Below are 22930 nucleotides of genomic sequence, written 5' to 3'. Positions count from 1 at the left end.
GTTATTGTAGGAGATGTGATTGTGAATGAGGTTTGCTTTGGAGTTGAGCCATTCGTAGATAAGCTATATGAAAAAAAATGTGACCTTCAGAGCCAAACACACATACTTTTTGTACATATTTTTTTAATTTCCAAATAAACTTGGTTTTGAATTGTATGCAAATAGGTATCACATGGCCCCGAGAGCCAAACGTCTCTGACCATACTTGGAAACGAAGCGGGGTCCTGCAGCCCTGCCCTATTTTCCTTTTCCTTCTAGCAATACCTCAAAATCATGATTTGCTATACTTCCATACCACAAAAATGAGCTGAAACACTGACAGCCAAGCTATGAAAAATGTGTCACCAACAATCTGTCTTCTAATGAAGACTGATTGCCTAATACGAGTACAACATTGCAAGTGCCTCTGACTTGCCGTTCTGAAATTTCAAACAGAGCAAGTTGGTCAACCAGGTTAAGACTGAAAAAAGGAATCATAAAATGAAAGCCCGTGATTGAATTATACAATAGCATAAAACGTTATGCCGGTACATCCTTGTAGCATAAAATGTTCCTGGTTCTCAATGCAAACCCAGTTAATCAGTTAATCTTGTGTGGCTTCAGCGGTGAGAGTAGTCTTTAGGTACCCAATTTACTTGGACATAGGATACCTTCGGCGGTGGCGAATTACAGAAACCTCAATAGGTTGAACCCTTTTTTACATATTGGTGTTTCAATGGAACATCATACTTGATGAAAGGGAGTATTCTCAAGCAGAGTAACCACTTTTTCGTAACTTTTGTCCTTTTAGAACATGAACAGAATAGCAGACACAAACTGAACTTTGAACTTAACCGATTGAACTATATATGCGTCCTAAGACTTTGACCAAAACCTTTTCAAACTCTTTTCCTTCCCTTCGAACTCTTGCTCTTCTCCTATTGGTTTTTCCTTCCTTCACTTGGACTGCTTTATCTTCTAGTACAAGCTTAACATGGACTGTTGCCCTCGCCTGTAATGTCCTAAGTGCTAACAGTCCACGACAGCTTAAGTTTGGTGAAGTGAGGCAGTCCACCGGATATGCCATACATCTGTAATTTTGACCCCTTTGTTGTGATATTAACATATTAGGACGACCTCATTTCAATAAAAGGAATGCGTTGGTACCTCAAACGAAAGCTTTTCCTCCTTTGCCTCTCGTGGACTATCTCTGTGCATAAATATCAACAAGTGCCTTTGCTGCCTCTGGGGCGAAGAATTTGGCCTGCATGGAAGGGAGTAAATTTAGTCGCAAATGGCATCCTGAAGATGGAAAGACACTGGATTCTCTTGATTATTCCTCAGATGGAAAACTATGTCACTTAAGGCGGATGTCTAATCATTTCTTGTTACTGGTATGTTTAAATAGCATATTAATTTACAATTAACAGTTGAGAACTTTGGTGGCTTCATTACAACGAAAGTAGATCTTTGCTTAGTCATGGGGTTTCTAAAACTTGGTCTTCTTGCAAGTCTTTGGCCTCTCTATGTATGACTGGAGAGGTGGTGGTAGACTGAGAATCCTTCCCGGATTGGGCTCTCCGTTACTTCTTCTCCAAGTCAGATAGGCTTGCCATGCTTAATTAGGAGCCCCAAAGGCTTTGCATACCTAGGCCCATAGGGCCTGTTATATAGTATAAATGGTCCAAGGGCACGGTAATATGCCTACACTTCGACACCGATGGACCTATATATGTCTAAAATAGCATATTCAGACATAGGCAAGAAGTGTTCTACAGATGGCTTGGCCAGTCCTTAGAGGTAGCCCCAATTAAGTGGAATGGAAATCCCCTCTTCTGCAATTTAAAGTGTTGGTGAAGTGCTCAACTCAACTCTATCCTTCTGGGTGTTATTAGGTACCATAACTGATTTGTACTCCCTCCATAAACAAATATAAGAGCGTTTAGATCACTAAAGTAGTGATCTAAACGCTCTTATATTTCTTTACAGAGGGAGTAGTAATTAATTTTGAGGCCAGTAGACATTGAAACCGTTGGTATGTAATGTCACAAACAAAAACGAAACATGCTCTTGAAAGGAGATATCACAAACGAAGACAATACCTGAATAAACATTCTTTCTGCATCACCTGCCTTACCATTTTGCTTCAGTATAGCTCCCTGTGAAAGTGAAATCAAAATGTATACCGTCACTTCACAGTAGAAACAAATAACTGGTCAAGATTAGACTACTGAGAGTCCACAACTATTCAAAGTAGTGACTTTGCTTAGTGGTAAAATCAAATAGCTGAATCATGGTATGTTCTAAATATCTCCAACAACAACAACAACGATAAAGTCTTCAAACCCAAACAAGTTGGGGTAGGCTAGAGTTGAAATCCATAAGATCTCGAACCTAGTCATGGTTCTGGCACGTGGATAGCTAACTTCCATGCACCCCAGTCCATGGCTAGATATGCCCCCTTATTTATTTTGTTAATATTGTGTATAATGAATTGGCATGTCGAATCTACTGAAAAATTAAGGACATAGCTGATGTTCACTCTTTATGTTGTCCTAAAAAGCACAATTCAAAGTTCCAAATTCCAAGGTAAAGCGCAAAGTATGCATTCTATCAATACCTTCGCCAAATAACCACGGAAGTCTTCAGGATGTTCAGTGATTAAGTTATCATAAACAGTAACAGCGTCACTGATATGGCCCCAATCAGAATAGGCCTTTCCGAGAAGCAGGTCAACCTGTGATAGCACATTAAAATAACTGAGCACTCTAAACTCCCATATTAACAGTCAGTAACTCAAAGTAGATTGTCCTAACAAACAGTGCTACAGTAGACGCACCAGGATTTCAAGCGTGGGGCATGTGGAGTTTTATTTTCTTTTGTGACAACAACAAACCAACCGACCTGAGAGAGGCCAGAGGAGAGTAGGTGCACCTCGAGAGGAACGGATAGCAGCAGGTCTGTGCCATGGACTGCAGTATTGGCTGTCGAGGACACTGGCTCAATGCATCACCGCATCGGTAGATTTAGTTGGTGTGGGCCCACGTGTGTTATGTGGCTGCTAGAAGGAGGGCACGAGAGGGCCGGCCGGGGGCCTTTTTTGCCCACGGCCGGGCAAGAGGGAAGGGATTTCCTTCTTAATTCTTGCTTGATTAGATTGATACATCTCCTCTCTTTGTATAGAGAGGTTTACTTGACTCCCAAGCAAGGCTTACTTGACCCCTAAGCAAGCGACCCTTATCTCTAATTAACCCTAAGACTAACGGGCTATACCGCCAGCCCAGGCCATTAGGCCCATTACGTACTCTAACACTACACCCCACCTGGACATGCAGCTTGTCCTCGAGCTGCAGCCTAACCAACTTATAACCATTGACTCGACGCAACACAAACCTAACACCTAAAAACAAGCCTTTTACATCTAGGCTTGTTTTATTACTCTCGACCTGAAATGGACTGGGACGATTTATTTTGGACCCCTTAACAAAAAGTGGACACCATCCGCACGTCGGACGTGCACGTGTACAGTCACCTGGATCCCATGGACACCATCTGGACAAAAGGAGTGCATGTGTATGGCCACCTAAAAAGTGGTCGCAAGAGCGACCAGCAGAGGCGCCCTCGCGGCGGCCGGCGGAATGCAGTGGTGCTACGCGGTGCACTCCTGTCGGTGACACCCTGCCTTCTCCCCGCCGGACGGCTGTTGGTTTGCACCGCACAGAGAAGAGTGGAGGGCTTGGGATGGAGAATGACGAGGAGGGGTGCGCCCCCCCAACCGCCGATGTCGCAGACTTTGAGGTCGCTGTCCGTGGGGAAAACAGCATGCCCAAGATCCTCGACGCAGCGGACGAGATTGAGATCCTTTGCGCAGCGAAGTGCAACTGGGAGGAGCGGCAGCTGCAGACCACGCATCTCCCGCACACGCCGACGTGCTAGGAGGCCGCGCGCAGCAGCCTGCAGCCTCACCACTGCTGACACGTGGCGGGTAGTGATCCAAGCCGGAAGCGGTGACGGCGATGGCGGGAACTTGATCTGCTGGATCGGGACTCCAGCCAGCGCGGTCGATGCGGGGCCGGAGCTGACCGACGGTGGCTGCTGCGGCGGAGGCGATGGTGGCGGTGGATGGTAGCTGCAGCGGCCCGACAAGCGCGGCGGAGGCCGCCTGGTGCGGCGGCTGCCATGGCAGCCACGGCGGCGCAGTGGCGGCGCAGCCGGGTGCGGCCTGTAGGACCCGACCAAGAACAGGTGGATCTCCTAGACCGCCTGGGTTAGGTCCCACAGTGCCCCGGACACCTCCGGGGTGAGGACGGCGGAGGCCGGCGCGACGGAGGATCCCAGTGCGGGCACAAGCGGGGCGACGGTGGTGGTGGTCGCCGGAGGCGACGAGGTGACCGGCAGCGGAAGAGACGGGTTGGGCGGCGGTGAAGACATGATCGAACCGAACCTAGCTGATACCAAATTGTTATGAAGGAAATCCCTTCCCTCTTGCCCGGCCGTGGGCAAAAAAGGCCCCCGGCCAGCCCTCTCGCGCCCTCCTTCTAGCAGCACCATAACAACGGCCCTCTTGCGCCCTCCTTCTAGCAGCACCATAACAATGTGTTTGTGGGAACAAGGCACAGGAAATCATGGGCCAGTCTCTGCGTCGCCACGAGAAAACTTAGTTGGCCTCTGAGGGTGGCAAGGTATCGAGAAGCGCATGTATATGGGTTGGAAATTTGGAATTGAGGAACTTGATAGAATTACACTAATACACAATTACGCAATTACACATACATATTGGCATATATACCAAAACATATCTTTTTCCGAGAAAACACAAAAGCTTTGCGTTTCGATGTATTGAAAAGGTAGGAACAAAGTTAATCACACACCCAAACGGGTAGAGCAAAAAGGAAAATGAAAACACTGCTCGGGAAATCAATGAACATCCCAGCCCTCAGGCCGGCACGCTGTCAACCGGGTGGCTCCCGCTCTAACCCACTCACAACCCTCATGAATGATGTTGCTGAGGAGGACACGAGAATTTGGGTGTGCATTGTGAAGGTGCAGGCGCTTCTGTGCTTCCAGATCATCAAGGACGTGAGGAGCACAGTATTAGCAAGGCCCTTGTGCCTCTCTTTTGATGCCCTCTGCTTAGCTTCAAGCCACTGGTCAACGAGGGTTTCACCAGGGACGAGGCCTCCGAAGGTGGAACAAATCGAGGAGAGAACCTCGTGTCAGATCACTCTGGAAAACAGGCAGTTAGCCAAAAGGTACTGCATTGTCTCCAAGGTTTGGCCGCGGAATAAGCAAGCTGGTTTGTGCGGCAAGTCTTTGAGAGCGAGATGCTGCACTGTCCAGCAGCAGTTCATACCAGCCAGCCAGAAGAAAATTTTCACCTTCCATGGAGCCCAAGACTTCCAAGTTAGTTTCCAAGCATGACAGCAGATGGAACCGTGAATGGTCGCCCTGTAGCAATCAGGCGGACTAGACCCCAGACTGTCCAGCGCCAGATAAGGCAATCTGGCTCATCGGAAAGGTCAGTTGCGGCCATAGCCCACCAGAGCAGCACGAAACAGTTGCAGTTCTGGCAGCAAAAGGCCACCAGGGATGTCATCGATCCAAGTCCCGTTATGGCCCCTGTGCTATGGTGCAGACTTCTTTTGACGCTTAGGGACCTTGGCAAGGATGTCAGGTGCAATTTTTGACACCGCATGCCGTCAAGCCGTCATTCAGACCAAAACCAGCAGGACTAACTATTACCCAGCTTGGTGTAGGTAGAGGTGTGGAACAGGGCATGCTCTGAGGATGAGGTTTGAGTAGCAAGCTCGTTCCAAGGCTTGGATGGGCCGGTTTTGCTGAACCAAAGCCATGTAGATGTAGGGCGCAGATACATCCCATTCTGTCGAGGTCAAGGATGCCTAGGTCGCCTAGCTCGAGAAGGCAGCAGACGCAGCTCCAATTGACCAGAGAGTTGCCGATGTTAGCCTCCTTGCACCCTGCCCAGGTAAAGCCGTGTGGAATTTTGTCATACTGACGGCTTTGGCCAGGAACTGCGCCTTTTAAGTCTATGCCTATCAAATTCCTCACAGCACGCCCTCTGGCTGTATTCAGCACACTAGCTATCCCATTATGAATCACAGTTCAACATGTATGCTGTCAATATTTTAAGCAGAAAGCTTCACTAACTCTGCTAAAAACCAAGTAATTTACAAAAATATTAGTAACAGCTGATCCTGTGATGAGAAACAACATACTTGGATAGGATCGATATCTCGAGACTCCTGAGCACCATTCTCATTTGCAGCCTCCAAATCAGGTTGCCTGGTTTGACGCTTTTCACTCAACTTGCGACGGCAAGATAGAATTACTTCGACTGCCTATCAGAAATTAAGGTCGGTTAATTGGGAAAATATGGCAGATATTTTGATTTGTACAAACTGGGCAAAATTAGAGTTTAACTTCAAATAAGTTATATGTCAAGGTATGTCTTGATCATAATTTTATTTACAGACCTGATCGGGCTTCTTAGCAGCAACTAATGAATTTGTCAGCCCACGGAGAACGTCAAAATCAATGCTGTCAGATGACTGATCACAAAGTATTAGAGTTAAAAAACCTGTATCGTGATAACTAGTCAACGACAACATATATTTTGTATAAATATAAATGTGCATCAATACTTGCTTACAGATAGAGAGTTCCTGTATGATGAAGAACTCCCATCATAATCCTTGAGCTCAAACTTTACTTCACCTAACAAGCGGTATGCTTCTGCTTTGTCAGGGATTACCTACATCAAGTAAAATGTGCATTTCTGCTAGATAAGAAGTTCACAAGCTAGACAGAACCTGCAAATATTTCCGAGGTGGCTGCAGGGGGTAGATAAGTCGTTAGTCGTTACGCTTATTATGGTCAGGCTGCAGCAGTTTTTTGGCCCATTTAGCTATGTAGAAATGATCTTGTATTTGTGAAAAAGGAAGTAGAAATGATGTTATGCTTGACAAAAAGATGAGTTCAATCTTGTATGCAGGTGTTGCTCTCGTCTACCAGTTGGCTGTGGTCCTGGACGTTGTTACAGAAAGTGCAACACAAGGAGTCGATGGAGCTTGGCACCAAGAAGCTCGAGTGGCTTACTCGGAGTTCATTCCCTGTTCTGTTCAAATACCATAGAAGAATTGAGGAACTCTTCGTAATTCTATTCATGTGCAATGGCATGGTATAAATACAAGTACATGGCTTGGTTACAACAGTTTGCTATACAACTGACTGAGCTACAGACGCGAATGGGTGCACGATGTGCGCACGCTGTGGGCGCAATGGGAGAACGCCGAAGTGGACGAAGTACATGCAAAGGACTCGGTCAGTATGGTACGAGCGCGTCTTCCAGCATGAATGGCGCCCCCCAGTGATAGGCATCTTAGTCTGTGATGATGATCTGTGTGGTCTATGTGGCTTTTGATTAGGCTACTTTTTGGTGACTTTGTAATAAATGATGTAATAATTGAGGTTGTATCTGTGATGAAGAGGCCTGGGGTAATAAAGCTTCCGTTTCCTAAAAAGACAAAAACTCCAAATAGCAAATACAAGCTGCACCAAATAAGGGTACCTTAACTAGCTTCTCAAGTAGATCTGAGGCCTTCTGATATTCACCTAGTTCAACCAACGATACTGCTGCACCCTGTGAGGCCATGTGAAAAGTAAACAGGTATGTCATAGAACAAAATTGGCAGTTTTCAAATTCAATTAAATATTTCCACAATGTTTCAAGTATTTATATGCATGTATTATTCTCAAAATTTTCTTTCTGACACATCAATCTCAACAAGATAAAGAAAATAGTACAATTGCATTCCAAAAAGGGGTCATACGTACAATTCACCCACACAAGCACTAGCTTGCGAGGTAGTGCTACTAGAAGATAAGTGGAGTAAATATGATGGAGTCTAGCATATGACTGGCCTGAAACTGCCAAAATTTATCCCAACCAAAGGTGGCATGCCAGGTGTCCCGTGGTCATGTACAAAAAACCGCTTTCACCACAAGTGATCGCGGCGTTGAGCACTTTGGCGGTCATTGCCAGGAAGTGAAAGATGGACCTTGATGCTCCCATGTTGAGGCAGAGGCGTCATTCGATATGGATGAGTTCTCTCCGGCGAGCGGTGGTCAGTTTGGTTGCACTTGAGCCTCACCCTATTGCTTTGGGCCTTGGCGCTCTGGTGTCTGGCTCAGACAATGTCCCTTGATGTTCCATTTGTCTTTGTCCCTATCCCCAAGCTCTAGTGTCTTTTTTCCCTTTTTTTCTCTTCTCTTTTTTTGGGTTTTCACTCGGTTTTCCCTGATTAACCGAGAATATTAGGTTTTGGGGATCATCTCTCTTCTTCTTGATAAAATGCAGGAACCCCCTGCCCTCGTGACGAGGTTTCTCAAAACAAAACAAAAAGGTGTCCCGTGGTTAGGAGAGATTGAGGTGGAGAGGGAGGTGCAGCTGGGCTGGATGTATTGCTGCATACTGCATCTATGGAGGAGGGTGGTGCCGCTGGGATTAGAGGACAGAGAAGAGACGGGAGAAATTAGGGTAACTTCTTGTCTGCTTTATTCAACAGCCAGGGTCTCCTTGTATAGATGCGGACACCCTCAAATATAAAATACAGATCTTTTGTTCAAGAAAACGCAAAAACTTGCATCTCGATGCATTGATAGAGACCAAGATTTGTGCAAGCCCAGGACCGGACTAATACTCCAATTTACAACTCCACGCGCCTAAGGAGCAATCGACGGAAGTAGTACACCAAGACCCACCTCCCCTGCCTTTGCCCATGACCGAGCCTCGACCTTGATCGTGTCGAGCAAACTGAAGATACTGGGCTGTGCGTTGTCGAAGACAGCATTGCGATGCTTCTGCTGCTCACCATACTTGACACTCATCATGATCCACAAGATCGCCTATGGTGATTGCGGCAGCAGAGATTGAGGTGGAGAGGGAGCGGTGAGGCTATGGAGGAGGGTGGTAGGATTTATGGGAGAGAGAAAGAGACGAATTTTTTTTCTCAAACTGGGGGGTGGGGGGGGGGGGGGGGGTGATGCATGGGCGCCCCATCTGGTGCAGCCTGAACAGGGTGCACCTTGGGTGGCCACTCCTCTTGTATTCTTGCCCCCAAATAACATCAAGACACACCAGTAAGGCCAGTAATCGCCGGTGGCCAATTAAACTTTTACTAACTAAGCAATTATAATTCATGGACAATTATAACGAGGAGTCTTGTTATGCAAGTTGCATCAATAAATAACAAATGAAGTACCAATGTGGACAGAAATCACATGGTAAGAGCAGAAAGTTCTAGGACAGGATGCATAACCCAAGTAAAAGAAAGAAGGAAATAACAGTTCACCTCGAGAGCGGTAGGATCGTTAGGCGACTTGGTCAGTGTTTCTTCGTACCCTTCAAGTGCCCTCTAATCAAAACAATTGACAATATCTTAATACAATAACAAAGTACCAAACTGAACTGAAAACATTTCCTTAGATATTTTTGGTATTGCGGCTAAAATAATTCTTTGACCCTTTGTGTCGAAATGAAACATCAGAGGTACAATACAAATCAATACAAGTATACAGCTCATAAGCAAGCACATTCCACAACTGTTTCTAAGCATGGCATTTGTTTTTACTACAATTCTGAATACTTAGATGATGGCCATGACCGCTACGCAGTACGCCTGCTGTCTAGACTGATTGCTTATGCTTCCTTTTTATTGAGCTACATCTTGCGACAGAAAATCACATGGCTATAAAACATTATAAGGGTGACATGGACATGGTTTTATTTTTCAAAAGCAAAACCTTTTATGAACAATTTGTGGGTAATACTACACATACACTATAACATTCGCTGTAACTGGAGTGGTTCATATATTTAAAAGTCAGCAATATTTTCTGGGTGGATGGGTGGGGGGGGGGGGGGGGGGGTACCTTATAGTTTGTTCTTTCCTCCTCAGAAAGCTGTTTGTTAACCACAGTGCTTTCATTGCTAGGGCTAACACTGTAACAAGGGAGTATAGTTCCTCGTAAGAAAATGATTATGTACATAGGCATACAATGAAAAGTCAACTTTTTAAACTGCAAAATTATTTTTCTCTTATGACCTACAGCTTTGTTCACACATGAATCACTTTAATTACCAGCATCACATGTAAGAGAACAATGATGTAAGGTGTAATTGTATTTCCAAAACTGCCACCAATTAATAGTACAATAGATTTGTTACTAGATATTTCAAACACAAAAATAGTATAAATTAAGCATTTGATAGTAATATTCTAGTGCATAAAAATGTGCTGGCCCATCAGACTCCTGAAGTAACTAATTGTCTGTAATTACACTCTATACATACCTGCTAAGCGCGATCCACACGTACAATGTATGTTGAACAGATTAGACTAAGCTCAACCAGACCGACTAAAAATATATCTAATATAACACATTCAGTACTTCAAAAGCTTCCAAGAGAAACTCTTAACACTAGTCCAAAACCACAAACCATATTCACTTGCTACTTCCTGACGTAACAAATGTGGTCCACTAGTTCCTCATAAGAAAATGATTATGTACATAGGCATACAATGAAAAGTCTAACTTTTAACTGCAAAATAGAATAACTATTTTTCTCTTATGACCTACAGCTTTGTTCATAGATGAATCACTTTACTTGCCAGCATCACATGTAAGAGAAAAATGATGTAAGCTGTAATTGTATTTCCAAAACTGTCATCACTTAATTGTACAATAGATTTGTTACTAGATATTTCAAACAAGAAAATAGTACTCTATAAATTAAGTATTTGATAGTAATATTCTAGTGCATAAAAATGTACTGGCCCATCAGACTCTAAATCATCACTTGCTACTTCCTAACGTAACTAATTGTCTGTAAATTACACTTTACACATCCTGCTAAGTGCGATCCACACGTACAATGTATGTTAAACAGATTGGACTAAGCTAAACCAGACTGACTAAAAATATATCTAATATAACACATTCAGTACTTCAAAAGCTTCCTAGAGAAACTCTTAACACTAGTCCAAAACCACAAACCACATTCACTTGCTACTTCCTAAAGTAACAAATGTGTAGTCCATTAGTGTAGTAGATGTTAAGCACCTTCCAGAAGGGAGGAAATCCCCAAAAGTGAAGACTAGTCCAAAAACCACAACAGCTATGCCAATCCCAACCTGCCAGAGAAATTCCGCTGTACATGATATGGAAGCTACCAAATAGTGAAAACACGTAAATGATGTACATGTATACTGACCCTTGTACCAAAGCCAAGTGTGCTCTTATCTGATTCAATTGGAGCATCATAATCAATAGCTTGATAATTTTTGTTCTCTTCAACTTTCTTTTTATCAAGTGCAGACCTGTAAAAGAACATATTAACAACAGAAGCCCCAAGCTTAGAACATGAATAAAAACATTAGATTCAAAGAAGAGTAAATTACAGCAAAACACTCCTTTTTGAACTGAAACTGTAGGGGAGGTCCCGGCAGTAAAAGTTTATTAAAAGAAAAAATATATACACCTTCGAGGGAGGGTGTAACAAAAAACTATAGCTCCGAGGGATTTTAACACTAACACCCCAAGGCTAACCTTTAGCAAAGAAAAAAAAGTACACTGCCTAGTCCTTTAACTGAAATATCATTGAATGGGTCTCCATCTCATTGTCAGAGTCCTTCTGGCTCGGCTTGAGCTAGAGCCAGTTTTTTAGCCAGCTTGCCCGAACCTCTTCAAATCGCCAGCTCGCCCGAGCCTCTTCAAATCGCCCACACTCTGCCCTCTCACTCTCAATCCTCTGTGTTTCACCCACTCCTGCGAGCTGCCGCCAGATGGACGCGAGGGCGGTGGCGGAAATCAACAACAGCGCCCTCACCTCTCCCACAACAGAAAGGCAGTGGGTGATTTAGGGAAGCTCGGGGAGCTGCAAAAAACCCTGGCTCAAGCGCAAGCCCAGCCATAAAGGCTCTAACAATGACAGGTGGGTCCACTCTGTCAGATTTCCAGCAGAATGGCATGATGTAAGGCCACAACGGACAACAGTTTCAACCAAAATTTCCAGCGATACAAAATGATAGTGGTCATTTGGGCTTGTAGGCAGAGATGGGATGGCTGTAAAACTATAGTCTACATCCTGGCAGTCGTGCAAGAACGCGGCATGCTAAAAAGACACTAGCCAAATCAGGTGTGGGTTGGAAAAGTGGGAAACGCAGCACATTCTTCTACATTTTTTATATTTTTCATCACATTGGCCAAACAGAAGTTTAACTATGAACCTCTTGCTTCCATATCATATCGAGTCTCGGTATCTCGTGTATCCAATAACTTGCTCACAAACTTTCAAGCAGCAGCAGTTGAACAATGGATTTGCCTTTTCACTCACTATAGCATGAGGTAACTATTGAGTACCTTCGAACAGCTTCAACTTTTTCCAGAAATTTCTTATCCATGACCGTTTTATCAGATTTGTTTTCTCTTCCAATTCCTAACTCTGGTGCCCCTGAAAACGTAAATGTCCAAGTATTGAGAAGTGTCAGCGGTGGGTGAAGTGGCAATAAAATCATATCTAAAAAACATTAAAGGCTAAATGCATAAAATAAGTTTGTTTATATATATAGATCAAAGGATGTTGTTTTTGTTTTTACCAGGTGGCGGCGTCAAGCTTCACGGCAAGTTGTCAAGCAATACGGCAAAGGCTTCGGCTCATTAGTAATTTTGGTCGCTTGGTGATTATGGAAGCATAGGAATGGATGTGTCTTTAAGGGGGCCTCTCATAATTTCAGTGTCATTATGCAAGATATAAGGGATGAGGCCAAGTTGTGGTGTATGGCAGGGGCTAAAGGCCTCAGTAGCACTAGCATCTGGCCATAGCCTTTGTTTGTATAGGCCGCTGGTCATTTTTCTTTTTGTTTTCCTCAGTGAAGGCCATGTATTAAACCCTACCCTAACAGGTGTGTATGTTTCTGCTTAGACTCCCTTTCTTCTTAATATATTGATGCGCGTTCAGGAAAAAATCCAGTACAAGAAAACACAGAAAGATACAAATATTCCATAAGGCCAACCACAGCATTAAGGCCATCCGATGCTAACTCTCACTTCCCTTTCTTGGCATCAATAATTACGTTGCACTGGGAGATGCTTGCTTTTTTCGGGTTTTTTTTTAGACAATGCTTGCTTTTTTTGTGGAATTGTATGTTGATTATTTGATACTAACTCCAGGAAACAAAGTATGGGCCCAGTGGCCCACAAGTAAAAAAAGTAAGGGAGTGAGAGCATGTGGTGAGAAAAAAACAACACATATCTCAAGTTGCTAGACAAGCACACTTAGCAATCTTGGTAACATACTTGCCACACAATAATTACAAATGAAACTAAAATTTGAAGTGCACTCACACTGTTCCTGGTTCTTTGAGTCTGCAGATGCTACCTTGCTGCATCAAAAGAAAGTTGTTGATAATAATATGAATAACCAAAAAAATCATAACTAAATTAAACTAAATATCACTATGAAGTATAGCACGATATGAATAAGAAAAAATATTAAAGTCTTTAGTTTGAGCTGCAGATTCTGTCAACATAGAAGATAACAAGGCACATCTGAAGCCCAAAAAGAAGAGAGAAAGAACCCAAACTTCTGGAGTTTAGCTGCATGCATCACAACTTCATACATCATGGCCTTGAATTACCAGGATATTTTTACATACAATTTATTGTATAGGTTGTTCTGGAATCTACAAATTAAATTGTATTGAGAACCAGATCTAACACGTAAGCATAACAAATGAGCTATAGCCCGTAGGTAGAACAGATATGATAAACAGAGCGAAGTTGTTGGCAAGAGGCCGACCCCATGTAAGCAATATTGTGGTATGTAGCCGAACAGTTTCACAATTAAGATATATTTAACACTTTAATCTGCACATTAAATTCTGTATAATGGCTGACAAAACAGTTGAGCTTCAAAGATTATCAAATAATGTTTCAAATGAGGACATATTCCTAAGAGTTAAATACCTCAAATTTCCCTAAAAGCTCCCATTTTGGACACAGGTAAAATCAAACTTTCATAATTTTGACTTCTAATGTCTTCAGAAATATTTGGACAACATACTTGAAAACAATATGAAGGTCAATAGGGCATCCACACTAACGAATCAAGGTATTAAACTCAACTTTCCCTCACCCTGTAAGGGCTGACGAGATTGTCAGCACAAGCATACACGGGAGATGAACAGGATCACCTGTAACACCCTAGTTAAATGTTAAAATTTGTTTAATACCCGCCCACAAGTGGGATGGGAGTGCACGTATGGATTGCACCCCGCTTACACTTTCTTCCACAATGTGTGTAAAAGATTTAACCCAAAGGTGTTATTTTCAGAAAACACAAGGGTATATACGATGGACCAAAGTACCAAACCTGTCCAAACTCTCTATGTGGGACTAACCACCACAGATACACCTGGGTACAAGGGCCTCCACACTAATGGGCAGGGGGATTACATGAAAATTGTGTTTCTCCATATCTTTCAGACTTAGAATAACCTGGTCAGTTTCAGAAAACCTTACAAATGAAATAATCATAATGCATTGCTACGTTTTTTTATTGCAATGCTTTTGTTTGTTGCCTCTGTGACTATTAATGAGTTGGGTCATACAGTAGCATTAATAAGTATGTTTTCGGCAACTAATACCAGTGAAGGAGACTGGAATCTCCAACGCATCAATTTTGGAAAGGGGTGTGCTGTTTAGCCATGTCTAACATGAAACATTAGTAGAACCGTGCACATTGCATCCAGAGTATACTATATAGTATAATTGTGGTGCCGACTTAAAACTTACGTACATAGATTTTGGTGAAAATACTCATATATCAAATGTTACATGAAAATTCAATTATGCACTTTTTTCCATTAGAATTTTGAGATGTACTTAGATGTTACATAATACAAGAGGTACATGGTATGGAAAAAATGTGATGACAACCACAACCATAAGTGGCAACAAGGACAGAGTCAGTTCATAATGTGACGAAAGAAATCAGTTGCAGCAAGTTTGAATACCTTGGGTCCTGCACAACATCCTTTGCCCTCTTCCTGCTTTTAATCTGGTGATAATGCAAAGGCAAAGTAGACCATCAAGGAATCGAACTTCTTAACATAGCATGAATAAGATGTAGGACCCCAGTAAAGAGAATTTCATAAAATCAAGAACCTCTAATATATAGGGCAAGAAAGTAATGCAGTCCCGTATTTTTTAATAATTATATTAGTCAAAGATGGAACACACTGCGGCTAAGCAGAAGTAGGGGAGGGGGAAATTAAAGACTGAGGGAACCTACTCTTTTCTTATTTGTAAAATCAGTCCCAAATCCACCCCCGCCGGAAGCAAAACACTCAAAATTGAATGCCCTGTGCATTCTGTAGTTGGCAATCTTTAAACCAAATATTTCCACGTCAGTACCTCGTCCAATTTTTTGCAGGCATCCCTACAACAGACATATACATACCTCAAACAATAAGCTTATATTCCAAAGAATTAGACTAATGTGAAATTCTGCAATCGAAAGCATGAGTAAATTAGATATTGTTCGCACTTTACAGAAAATATAATATACAAAATGGAAGAAAGTGGCAGGCAAGAAGATTGTTTTGCTTACGGGAAATCCCTTTGTACTTTGGACAAACTAAATTTAACTGTATGGCCTCCTTTAGGGCTTCTTTGGTTCGCAAGAATAGGAAAATTGCAGGAGTTGGATGTGATGATATGTCCTTTCCTACAGGAATTTAACCACATGAATAAGAATTACAAGTTGTTTAGTTGTAGCACCGGAAAAACACAGAATATTTCAGAGGGATAATGTGTGTGCCAAAGTTGTAATAGACATAGAAAAGTTTCCAAAAGGTTGAACTCGATAAAAATTTCCTTCGAAATGAGTTTGAAGTTAACCATAAGAAATACTCACAAGGATTTTCAACCTACAAATCAAACAAGCCTTGAAAAAAATTCATAAGGATTCTAATCCTACAAATTTCCTTTGAATTTCTAGGAAGGATGCCCTTAAAATGGACAAAAATACACTAGGCTTCAGCAAGGGGTAATGGCAAGTTGAATCAATATTAGTTACTTCGCTTATCGAATGAATTTAACAACGAAATATTTGTGTGAGGTGGTCGTCCTCAATGTTCTCTCCCTTGGCAAGCCATCCATAAGTGCTCATGCATGCTATCGGGTGGGATGCTCTTCCTTCCGATGGTGTGGCACCCTTCGATCTAGGGCGAGAGGGCAGGGGGCCTTCTACGAAGGTAGTGTCAACAGAGACGAAGGCATTGTGACGGTGTCTGGCCAACCAAGAGCTGACGAAGGCCGTGGGCTCCATTGACCTAACCCGGCTTAACTACGGGATCATCACCATCATCCCCAAGGTACCTGGGACCTCAGACATCCGCCAGTTTCGCCCGATCACGGTGGTTAACGTGATCTTCCACATCCCGATGAAGGGGTACGCCAATAGGGTGACCTCGCTGGCCGACCGTGTCACCCATCCCAATCAGTCGGCCTTCATCCAAGGCCGATATATTCTGGATGGGGTTTTGGTCTTCCATGAAGTCCTTCATGAGGTGCGCGCCAAAAACCAGAAGGCGGTCTTCCTGAAAATCGACTTCCATAAAGCCTATGACACGGCACATTGGCCCTTCCTTCAGGAGGTCTGATGATTGGTGAGCTACCCAGGTCATGCAGATGGTATCATCCGGTCGTACCGCGATTAACATCAATGGGGAGATCGGCCCCTTCTTCCCCACCCAATGCAGGGTTAGGCAGGGCGACCCCTTCTCCCCCTTTCTATTTAATATGGTGGTCGATGCTCTCGCCACCATCCTAGACAAGGCCAAGGCCGCGGGGCACATCCGCGGTATAGTCCCTCACCTTGTAGGAGGGGGTGGGGTCTCCCTCCTACAATATGCCGATGACACCATTATCATGGTGGAAGGCTCCGCGGTTGACATCACAAATCCGAAATTCCACATCTGCTGGAAGCAGATGTCGAGTCTCAAGATTAACTTCGACAAGAGCGCGGTCATGGTTCTCGGCTACGGCCCGGACAAATGCCAAAGTATTGCTGACTGCCTTAATTGCCAGTTGGGTTCCTTCCCCACGTCCTATCTAGGGATACCCATTAGTGACTATCGGCTGATAGTGGCGGAGCTGCGCCCAACGGTGACTAAGCTACAACACCGAGTCAAACCCTGGCAGGATAGGTGGCTGTCCAAGGCGGCCCGAATAGTACTCATTAATTCCTCGCTATCTAGCTTGTTGCTGTTCATCATGAGCTTCTCCAGCCTTCATGAGACCCTTCATCATGAGATAGCCAAGTTTCAGGCACGTTTCTTCTGGGCGGGGGAGGGCGATCAGCAGAAGTACCACATGGTTCGCTGACCTGAGATCTGTAAGCCGCGCGACTAGGGCGGGCTCGGGATCATGTCCTCCAAACGCATGAACATCGCCCTACTCACACGCTGGCTATGGCGCATCGCGTACGGGGAGGGAGGTCTGTGGCTTGACATAATTCAGAACAAATATCTCTGTGGACAGCCCCTCGCCTTCTGCCAACGCTCCGGTGGCTCCTAGTTCTGGCAGTCCGTCATCCAACTGCTCCTGGTCCTTCGTATCGGGACCTCCATCGCGGTAGGCTCCGACGCCTCAACCCTATTCTGGTTCGACAGATGGCCAGGTGACCTTGCCTTCGAGGCGCATTTCCCGGACCTGTTCTCCGCCGCGATAGAGCCTAGGATCTCCGTCGAGGTGGCCCTTATTGACTTAGGGCGCCTTGCTTTCCGTCGGCCGTTTGGCCCCAAAGAGCTTGATGCTTGGCACGAGCTCCTTGAGTGTATTACGCTCCAGGAACCAGATGTTGACCAACAAGTTGACCGCATCTCCTGGCGCCTGGAGCCTTCAGGTCGGTTCTCCACGAAATCGCTTTACCAGGCTATCGCGGCAGTTCCAGGCCCAGAACCCCTCGCGGCGATCTGGACGGTTAGACTGCCCTTGAAGATCAAGATCTTCCTCCGGCAATGGATCCGCGGCCGGGTACCTTCAGGGGTGGAGGTACTTAAGCGGAATGACCCGGGTGATGGAATGTGCCCATTGTGTGCGACGGTAGAGGACTCCAACCACATCTTCTTCACCTGCAGTGTCGCGCATTTCTTGTGGATCTGCTTCCGGGAGGCGGTCGGTGGAAGTTGGTGCCACACTAATTTCCCCAACCTATTCGCGGAACTCATCGCCTCACCGATGCGGCTCCGCCACATTAGGTGGCTGGGCACTGGGGTGCTCGCCTGAACGCTTTGGACGATTCGGAATAAGCTAGTGATTCAGCGTATGCCTCTCCGACGTGCTACTGACGCGATCTTCAAAATGTGTGGCTATATGCAGCTTTGGCGGACGCTTAGCAGCCCGCAGGACCGAGACGCCATCGACACTCTCATCGCCGACCTGCGCGCGATGGCTCTCCACTTGGCGCTGCCGCTTCCTCCACCACCTCTAGAGCCGGATTAGCCACTTGGTAGCCGTTGCTTCGCCATTTGTGTTTTTTCATTTAGGGCTTGTTGAGTTGTGCCCTTAGCAGAACCCCTCTTTTGAACCTGTGTGTCCGTGCTACTTCTTGTTGTGTGTGTGTGTGTCGTGAACTCTTCTGCATTGTTGTGGCTTGGTGGTTTGCTTCATATATAAAGCGGGGCGAAAGCCTTTTTCGATAAAGCTATCGACACTTAGTATCTACTGTTTGGGGCTTTATTAATTTAAAGCTAGCGTAATGCCTTTGATTAAAAGCTAGTTTCCCTCAGTTCCGGCCATAGAGGGTGGCCAAGGTGCCCTGGGACATGGAAGGAGGCGCCTTCACATCCCTCCTCCAACGGTCAACGCTCCTCAGATCTAGCGGGGTTGGTCGGGGGTCGCTGGCGTGGCCGCTTTCCCACAAAAAAATCGGCCTTGGCAATGAGGCATGGGTGCCCTGGGATGCGGAAGGAGGAGCCTTCTTGTCCCTCCTACGGCAGTCGGCGCTTGTCCGATCTAGCAGGTTACCGACAAGGCCGGCTCTCTCGCCCAAATCTGGTCTTGGCAATGAGGCAGGGGTGTCCTTCGGTGGATGAAGGACTTGACAACAGAAGGTGGTGTAGGGTCTTGGATGCCGGGGCGTCAGTCTTGGAGGGTGGGACGCACAGGCGGCTCTCCGGCTAGCCCCGTGGCGAGGTTGCTGCTGGCGGTGGAAGTCGGACCCTGATCCAAATCTGAAGGCCCAAATCCGTCATGGCGGTGGTGGGCCTCTCCTTGGGGTGGGCTCGATGGTCAAGGTCCCACAACAATGTATGAGGGAGGTACTGAGCAAAAGCTCAGCGCTTCAACGCCGGCGCCAGCGACATTGCAGGTGTCCCTTCCCTCTTTGGACCTTGTTCGATTAATCCCCTCACCAAAGGATTTGAAGGGGATTGGGGAGGTTTGAGGGGGATATTGACCCCTTCAATCCCTTTCAAACCTCCAAACCTTGCCTAACTGAACAAGCCTTCGAGGAAGGGGGGCATGGTTCTCCTACATCCCCATGTCAACACTATGGGTGAAAACCCTTGTCCGTATCGGCAGACTTGGTGATGGCGGCGCATTTGCGTCTTAACCCTCCTGCGACGTCGTTGGTGAGTGCGGGTCTCCTCCGGCCATGACGGCGTTCTTGGTCTAGTTGGAATCGTCTCTTGAGGCCTCCTCGGTCCCGACGGTGACCACTCTCATTTGCCTCCTGTCATATACACATCGTAGTGTCGAGGTCTCAGGTCCCCTTCTGGTCACCGACAGGGCTGGTGCTCCCCGATCCAGAGCGAGAGGGTAGTGGCCCTCTCCGACGACAATGAGGTGGGACTTGGTGGCAAAATCCGGCGGTTCATCAAGGAGTCGTGAGGTCATTTTTCATCAGGCGTTGTGGGCTCTTCTTGGGGTGGTTCTGCCACTCCCATGCTTTTGCTCGACGACAAGCTGGCGCAGCCCAACAGTGCACCCCTGGTGCTTTGTTTGTGTTGTTAGTCTTGTATAGTCTAGCTATCTTTGATCAGCTTTCTAAGAGGTTTAGCTCAACACCTTATATCGTATTCGGCCATGTGGCTTTATCTATAAAGTGGGGTGAAAGCCTATTCTCTAAGTGTATAAGATTTTTCAATAATTAAGAAGTATTTCGTCGAGCCATAATTAAAGTCTGTTGGCACCAGGTGTAGTTTCATTATATATTCTGCTTCCTAGAAGATACAATTCTAATATATTTTTCTATTTGTTTCCCCTATTTACAGCCTCAGTAATTTTGTCCTGATTTTTTCGCATAGACAGGTTAAAAGAGACATAAACTTAGCCATGGAGGCATAAATTCAGTCTGAAATGCTAGGAATAAAACGGCGCAGAAACACTTCTAGTACATATCTAAACTCTGAAGGAAGTAAACATCAGGAAGCCGTGTTGATAGAGACATGTTTCCATTCAGTTAATAACAATAAAATTGGTGAACATCTTCATCTAAACTCTAAACAATGAAATTTTGGATGGGAAAATCACCCGTAAAGAAACTGAAGGCTTCCTCACCTCCGGTGACGCCGGGCTTCTTTGAAGCGAAGAGCGAGCTGGAGCCATGCCGGATCGAGGATAGCCCCCATGGCCGGCGTACGCGCCACGCGGCCTCGACCTCACAGACGAGGAGGTGCCCGAGCACCTACAAAATCCCCTCGCCGTGACCAAGGTAAAATCGCCCATGACGCCGCTGCTTTTTACTGTCGTCGACTCGCTCGTGCTAGCTGCAGAGAGGAATAGGGGGTCAGAGCCCAGCACAGAAGTACAGAGGGAGAACCATTGCTCAACCGCGCCGTCGCGGAGAGATGGGGGTGGGGGAGAGGGGCTGCACCACGAGCGCCGACGCCTTTGCTCAACCGCGCCGCCGCTCCTATCCAGAATCGCAGCCGCCGCAGCCTATCGGCAGCAGTTTTGCACCGAGCATTCTCCCTATCCACTAAATGATGGAAACTGGGCCTGATCAGGCCAGCACGGCCCAGTCCCGTCGTGCCTCGGGCCGCGTAGAGCTCGGGTCAGCCGGCCCGGCCAGCACGGAACGGACAAGCCTCGAACGTCCAGGCCGGGAACCCTATTCCCGTAGGTCGCTCGCTTGGTAATATGTTGACCGGCACATTACGAGTTCTGCACCATACGCGAATCAATCTGTAGTTGAGTTGGTTAGGTGGACAGTGGTATTCCCAACCCACCAGGGTTCAAATCCTGATGCTCGCATTATTTCTGGATTTATTTCAGGATTTCCAGCGATGCGTTTTCAGTGGGAGGAGACGTTCCCGTCGACGACGAGGCGCCTACGGTGACTTCGTAAATCTCAAGATGATATGCCGGCTCAGTCTCTCGGAGGTGCTCATACGGGTAGGGTGTGCGTGTATGCGTTCATAGGGATGAGTGTATGCGCGTGTATATGAGCGCTTGTGTTTGTACTGATGCTAAAAAAAAAGAGTTCTGCACCATACCGGTTTTTCTCGTTTTTCCTTTGTTGTTTCTTCCAGTTTTAAATTTCTCTGTCTTTTTCATTTTTCTTTTATATTTCTTTTCCTTTTTTAACGTTTTCCATTTTCTAATTCAGCTTCTTGTCGGGTTTTTTCTTTTCCTTTTTCATTTTTGGGCACATCTTTCAAATTGGCAAATATTTCTAAATCATGAATATTTTTTAAATTCATGACCATTCTCATCAAATCATAAACAATTTTAAATTTTTGAATATGTTTACAATTTCGTGAACATTTATTAAACTTGTGAACATTTTCCGAATTCATGAACTTTTTAGAACAATTGCAAACATTTTTTGAAAATTGGCAAATATTATTTGAAATTGCAGAACAACTTTCGAAATACATGAACATTTTTTTATGAATATTTTTCGAATTCATGAACATTTTTCAACTGATGATTTTCTTTTCTAGAATTTAGGGAAAATTTAGAAATTCTGGAACATTTTTAGATTTTTATGAATTTTCTTAAAAAATCGTGAACATTACTTGTATTTGTGCATAAAATTCAAATACATGAACATTTTTCAAATTCATGAGCATTTTTTGAATTGACAAACATCTATTCGAAACCCCGAGCATTTTCTGAATGTGCAGACATTTTATGATTTCTCGAACATTTGTTAATTTGTGAACTATTTTTGCAAGTCATGAACAATTTTCGATTCACAAGTATATTTTTCCAAGTTTTGAACATTATTCGAATTCACAAACATTTTTGTTCGTTGAATTTAATTTTTTTACATCAATTTGAGAAAAATCATAAACTTCAAATATTGTTAATCAAGTATGAAATTTGTTCATCAAGGCAAATAATATCCATAAATTTGAAAAAAAAATTCATGCAATTCAAATTTCTTATGCAAGAGAAAATTCAACAGAACTCAAAATATGTTCATAGAAATTTCGAAGCGTTCTGATCAAAATGCAATAAAATATTCAACAAAATTCAGAAAATGTTCGTTTTCAAAAATGATGAACATTTTTATAAATTTATTGTTTTATTTTTGAATTTCAAATCTATTTTGAAATTCCCAACTTTTTTCAAGAAGCCAAAAAGACTAATATATTTTTGTGATTTCGGTGTGTTAGGGTGTACTTGTATGGGTCAAGGACTTTGTATTATTTTACGATTTGAATACAAGCATACTTGCTCAAAAAAATGCTGCCTTGCCATGTTCATCTGTGCGCTGCTGGGAGTCAGACACACCAGATTTACAAGGGGCTGATCGGGCTGGTGGTACAAATCTTATGCGCAAGCCATAACAGGCCTCTATTAGGCCGGCCCGCGTCCCCATACCAGCACGCCATTTATTCAGGGTGTCTTTCTC

General features: G+C 44.6%; 1 protein-coding gene across 2 annotated transcripts; it reads right to left on the bottom strand.

Moving 5' to 3' along the window:
- Positions 1–476: 476 nt before the first annotated feature.
- Positions 477–21057, bottom strand: LOC125539651 (Tetratricopeptide repeat (TPR)-like superfamily protein). Of its 2 annotated transcripts, none has more exons than XM_048703150.2 (18): positions 20942–21057; positions 20626–20834; positions 15353–15499; positions 15075–15118; positions 13405–13442; positions 12421–12511; positions 11273–11378; positions 11122–11192; positions 9931–10000; positions 9351–9413; positions 7568–7639; positions 6650–6751; positions 6474–6548; positions 6216–6338; positions 2600–2716; positions 2082–2138; positions 1147–1243; positions 477–1070 (listed from the first exon to the last, which is right to left on the bottom strand). In XM_048703150.2, exons 2-17 carry the CDS (start codon positions 20791–20793, stop codon positions 1184–1186), a joined length of 1404 nt encoding a protein of 467 aa, XP_048559107.1. In that variant the 5' UTR covers positions 20794–20834; positions 20942–21057; the 3' UTR covers positions 477–1070; positions 1147–1183. The 2 variants fall into 2 exon arrangements, with proteins under 2 accessions (XP_048559107.1, XP_048559109.1); XM_048703152.2 differs by lacking the exon at positions 20942–21057 and adding an exon at positions 15671–15787 and having other exon boundaries at positions 20626–20785.
- Between the last annotated feature and the right edge of the window lie 1873 nt (positions 21058–22930).

The sequence above is a fragment of the Triticum urartu genome, chromosome 2A (genome assembly GCF_056163025.1).
Source record: "Triticum urartu cultivar PI428250 chromosome 2A, HENAU_Tu73, whole genome shotgun sequence".
Lineage (NCBI taxonomy): Eukaryota > Viridiplantae > Streptophyta > Magnoliopsida > Poales > Poaceae > Triticum > Triticum urartu.
The sequence above is the reverse complement of the archived record's forward strand: the minus strand, read 5'-3'. Positions and strand labels throughout refer to the sequence as shown.

Excerpts from the sequence above, each read along its gene's own strand:
- LOC125539651 (XM_048703150.2), bottom strand. The coding sequence starts at position 20,793 with ATGGGCGATTTTACCTTGGTCACGGCGAGGGGATTTTGTAGGTGCTCG. Across the intron at positions 15,500-20,625 it reads GAAGCCCGGCGTCACCGGAG|GGATGCCTGCAAAAAATTGG; the intron begins GTGAGGAAGCCT and ends TGTCTGTTGTAG. Across the intron at positions 12,512-13,404 it reads CTCAAAGAACCAGGAACAGT|GGGCACCAGAGTTAGGAATT; the intron begins GTGAGTGCACTT and ends TTACGTTTTCAG.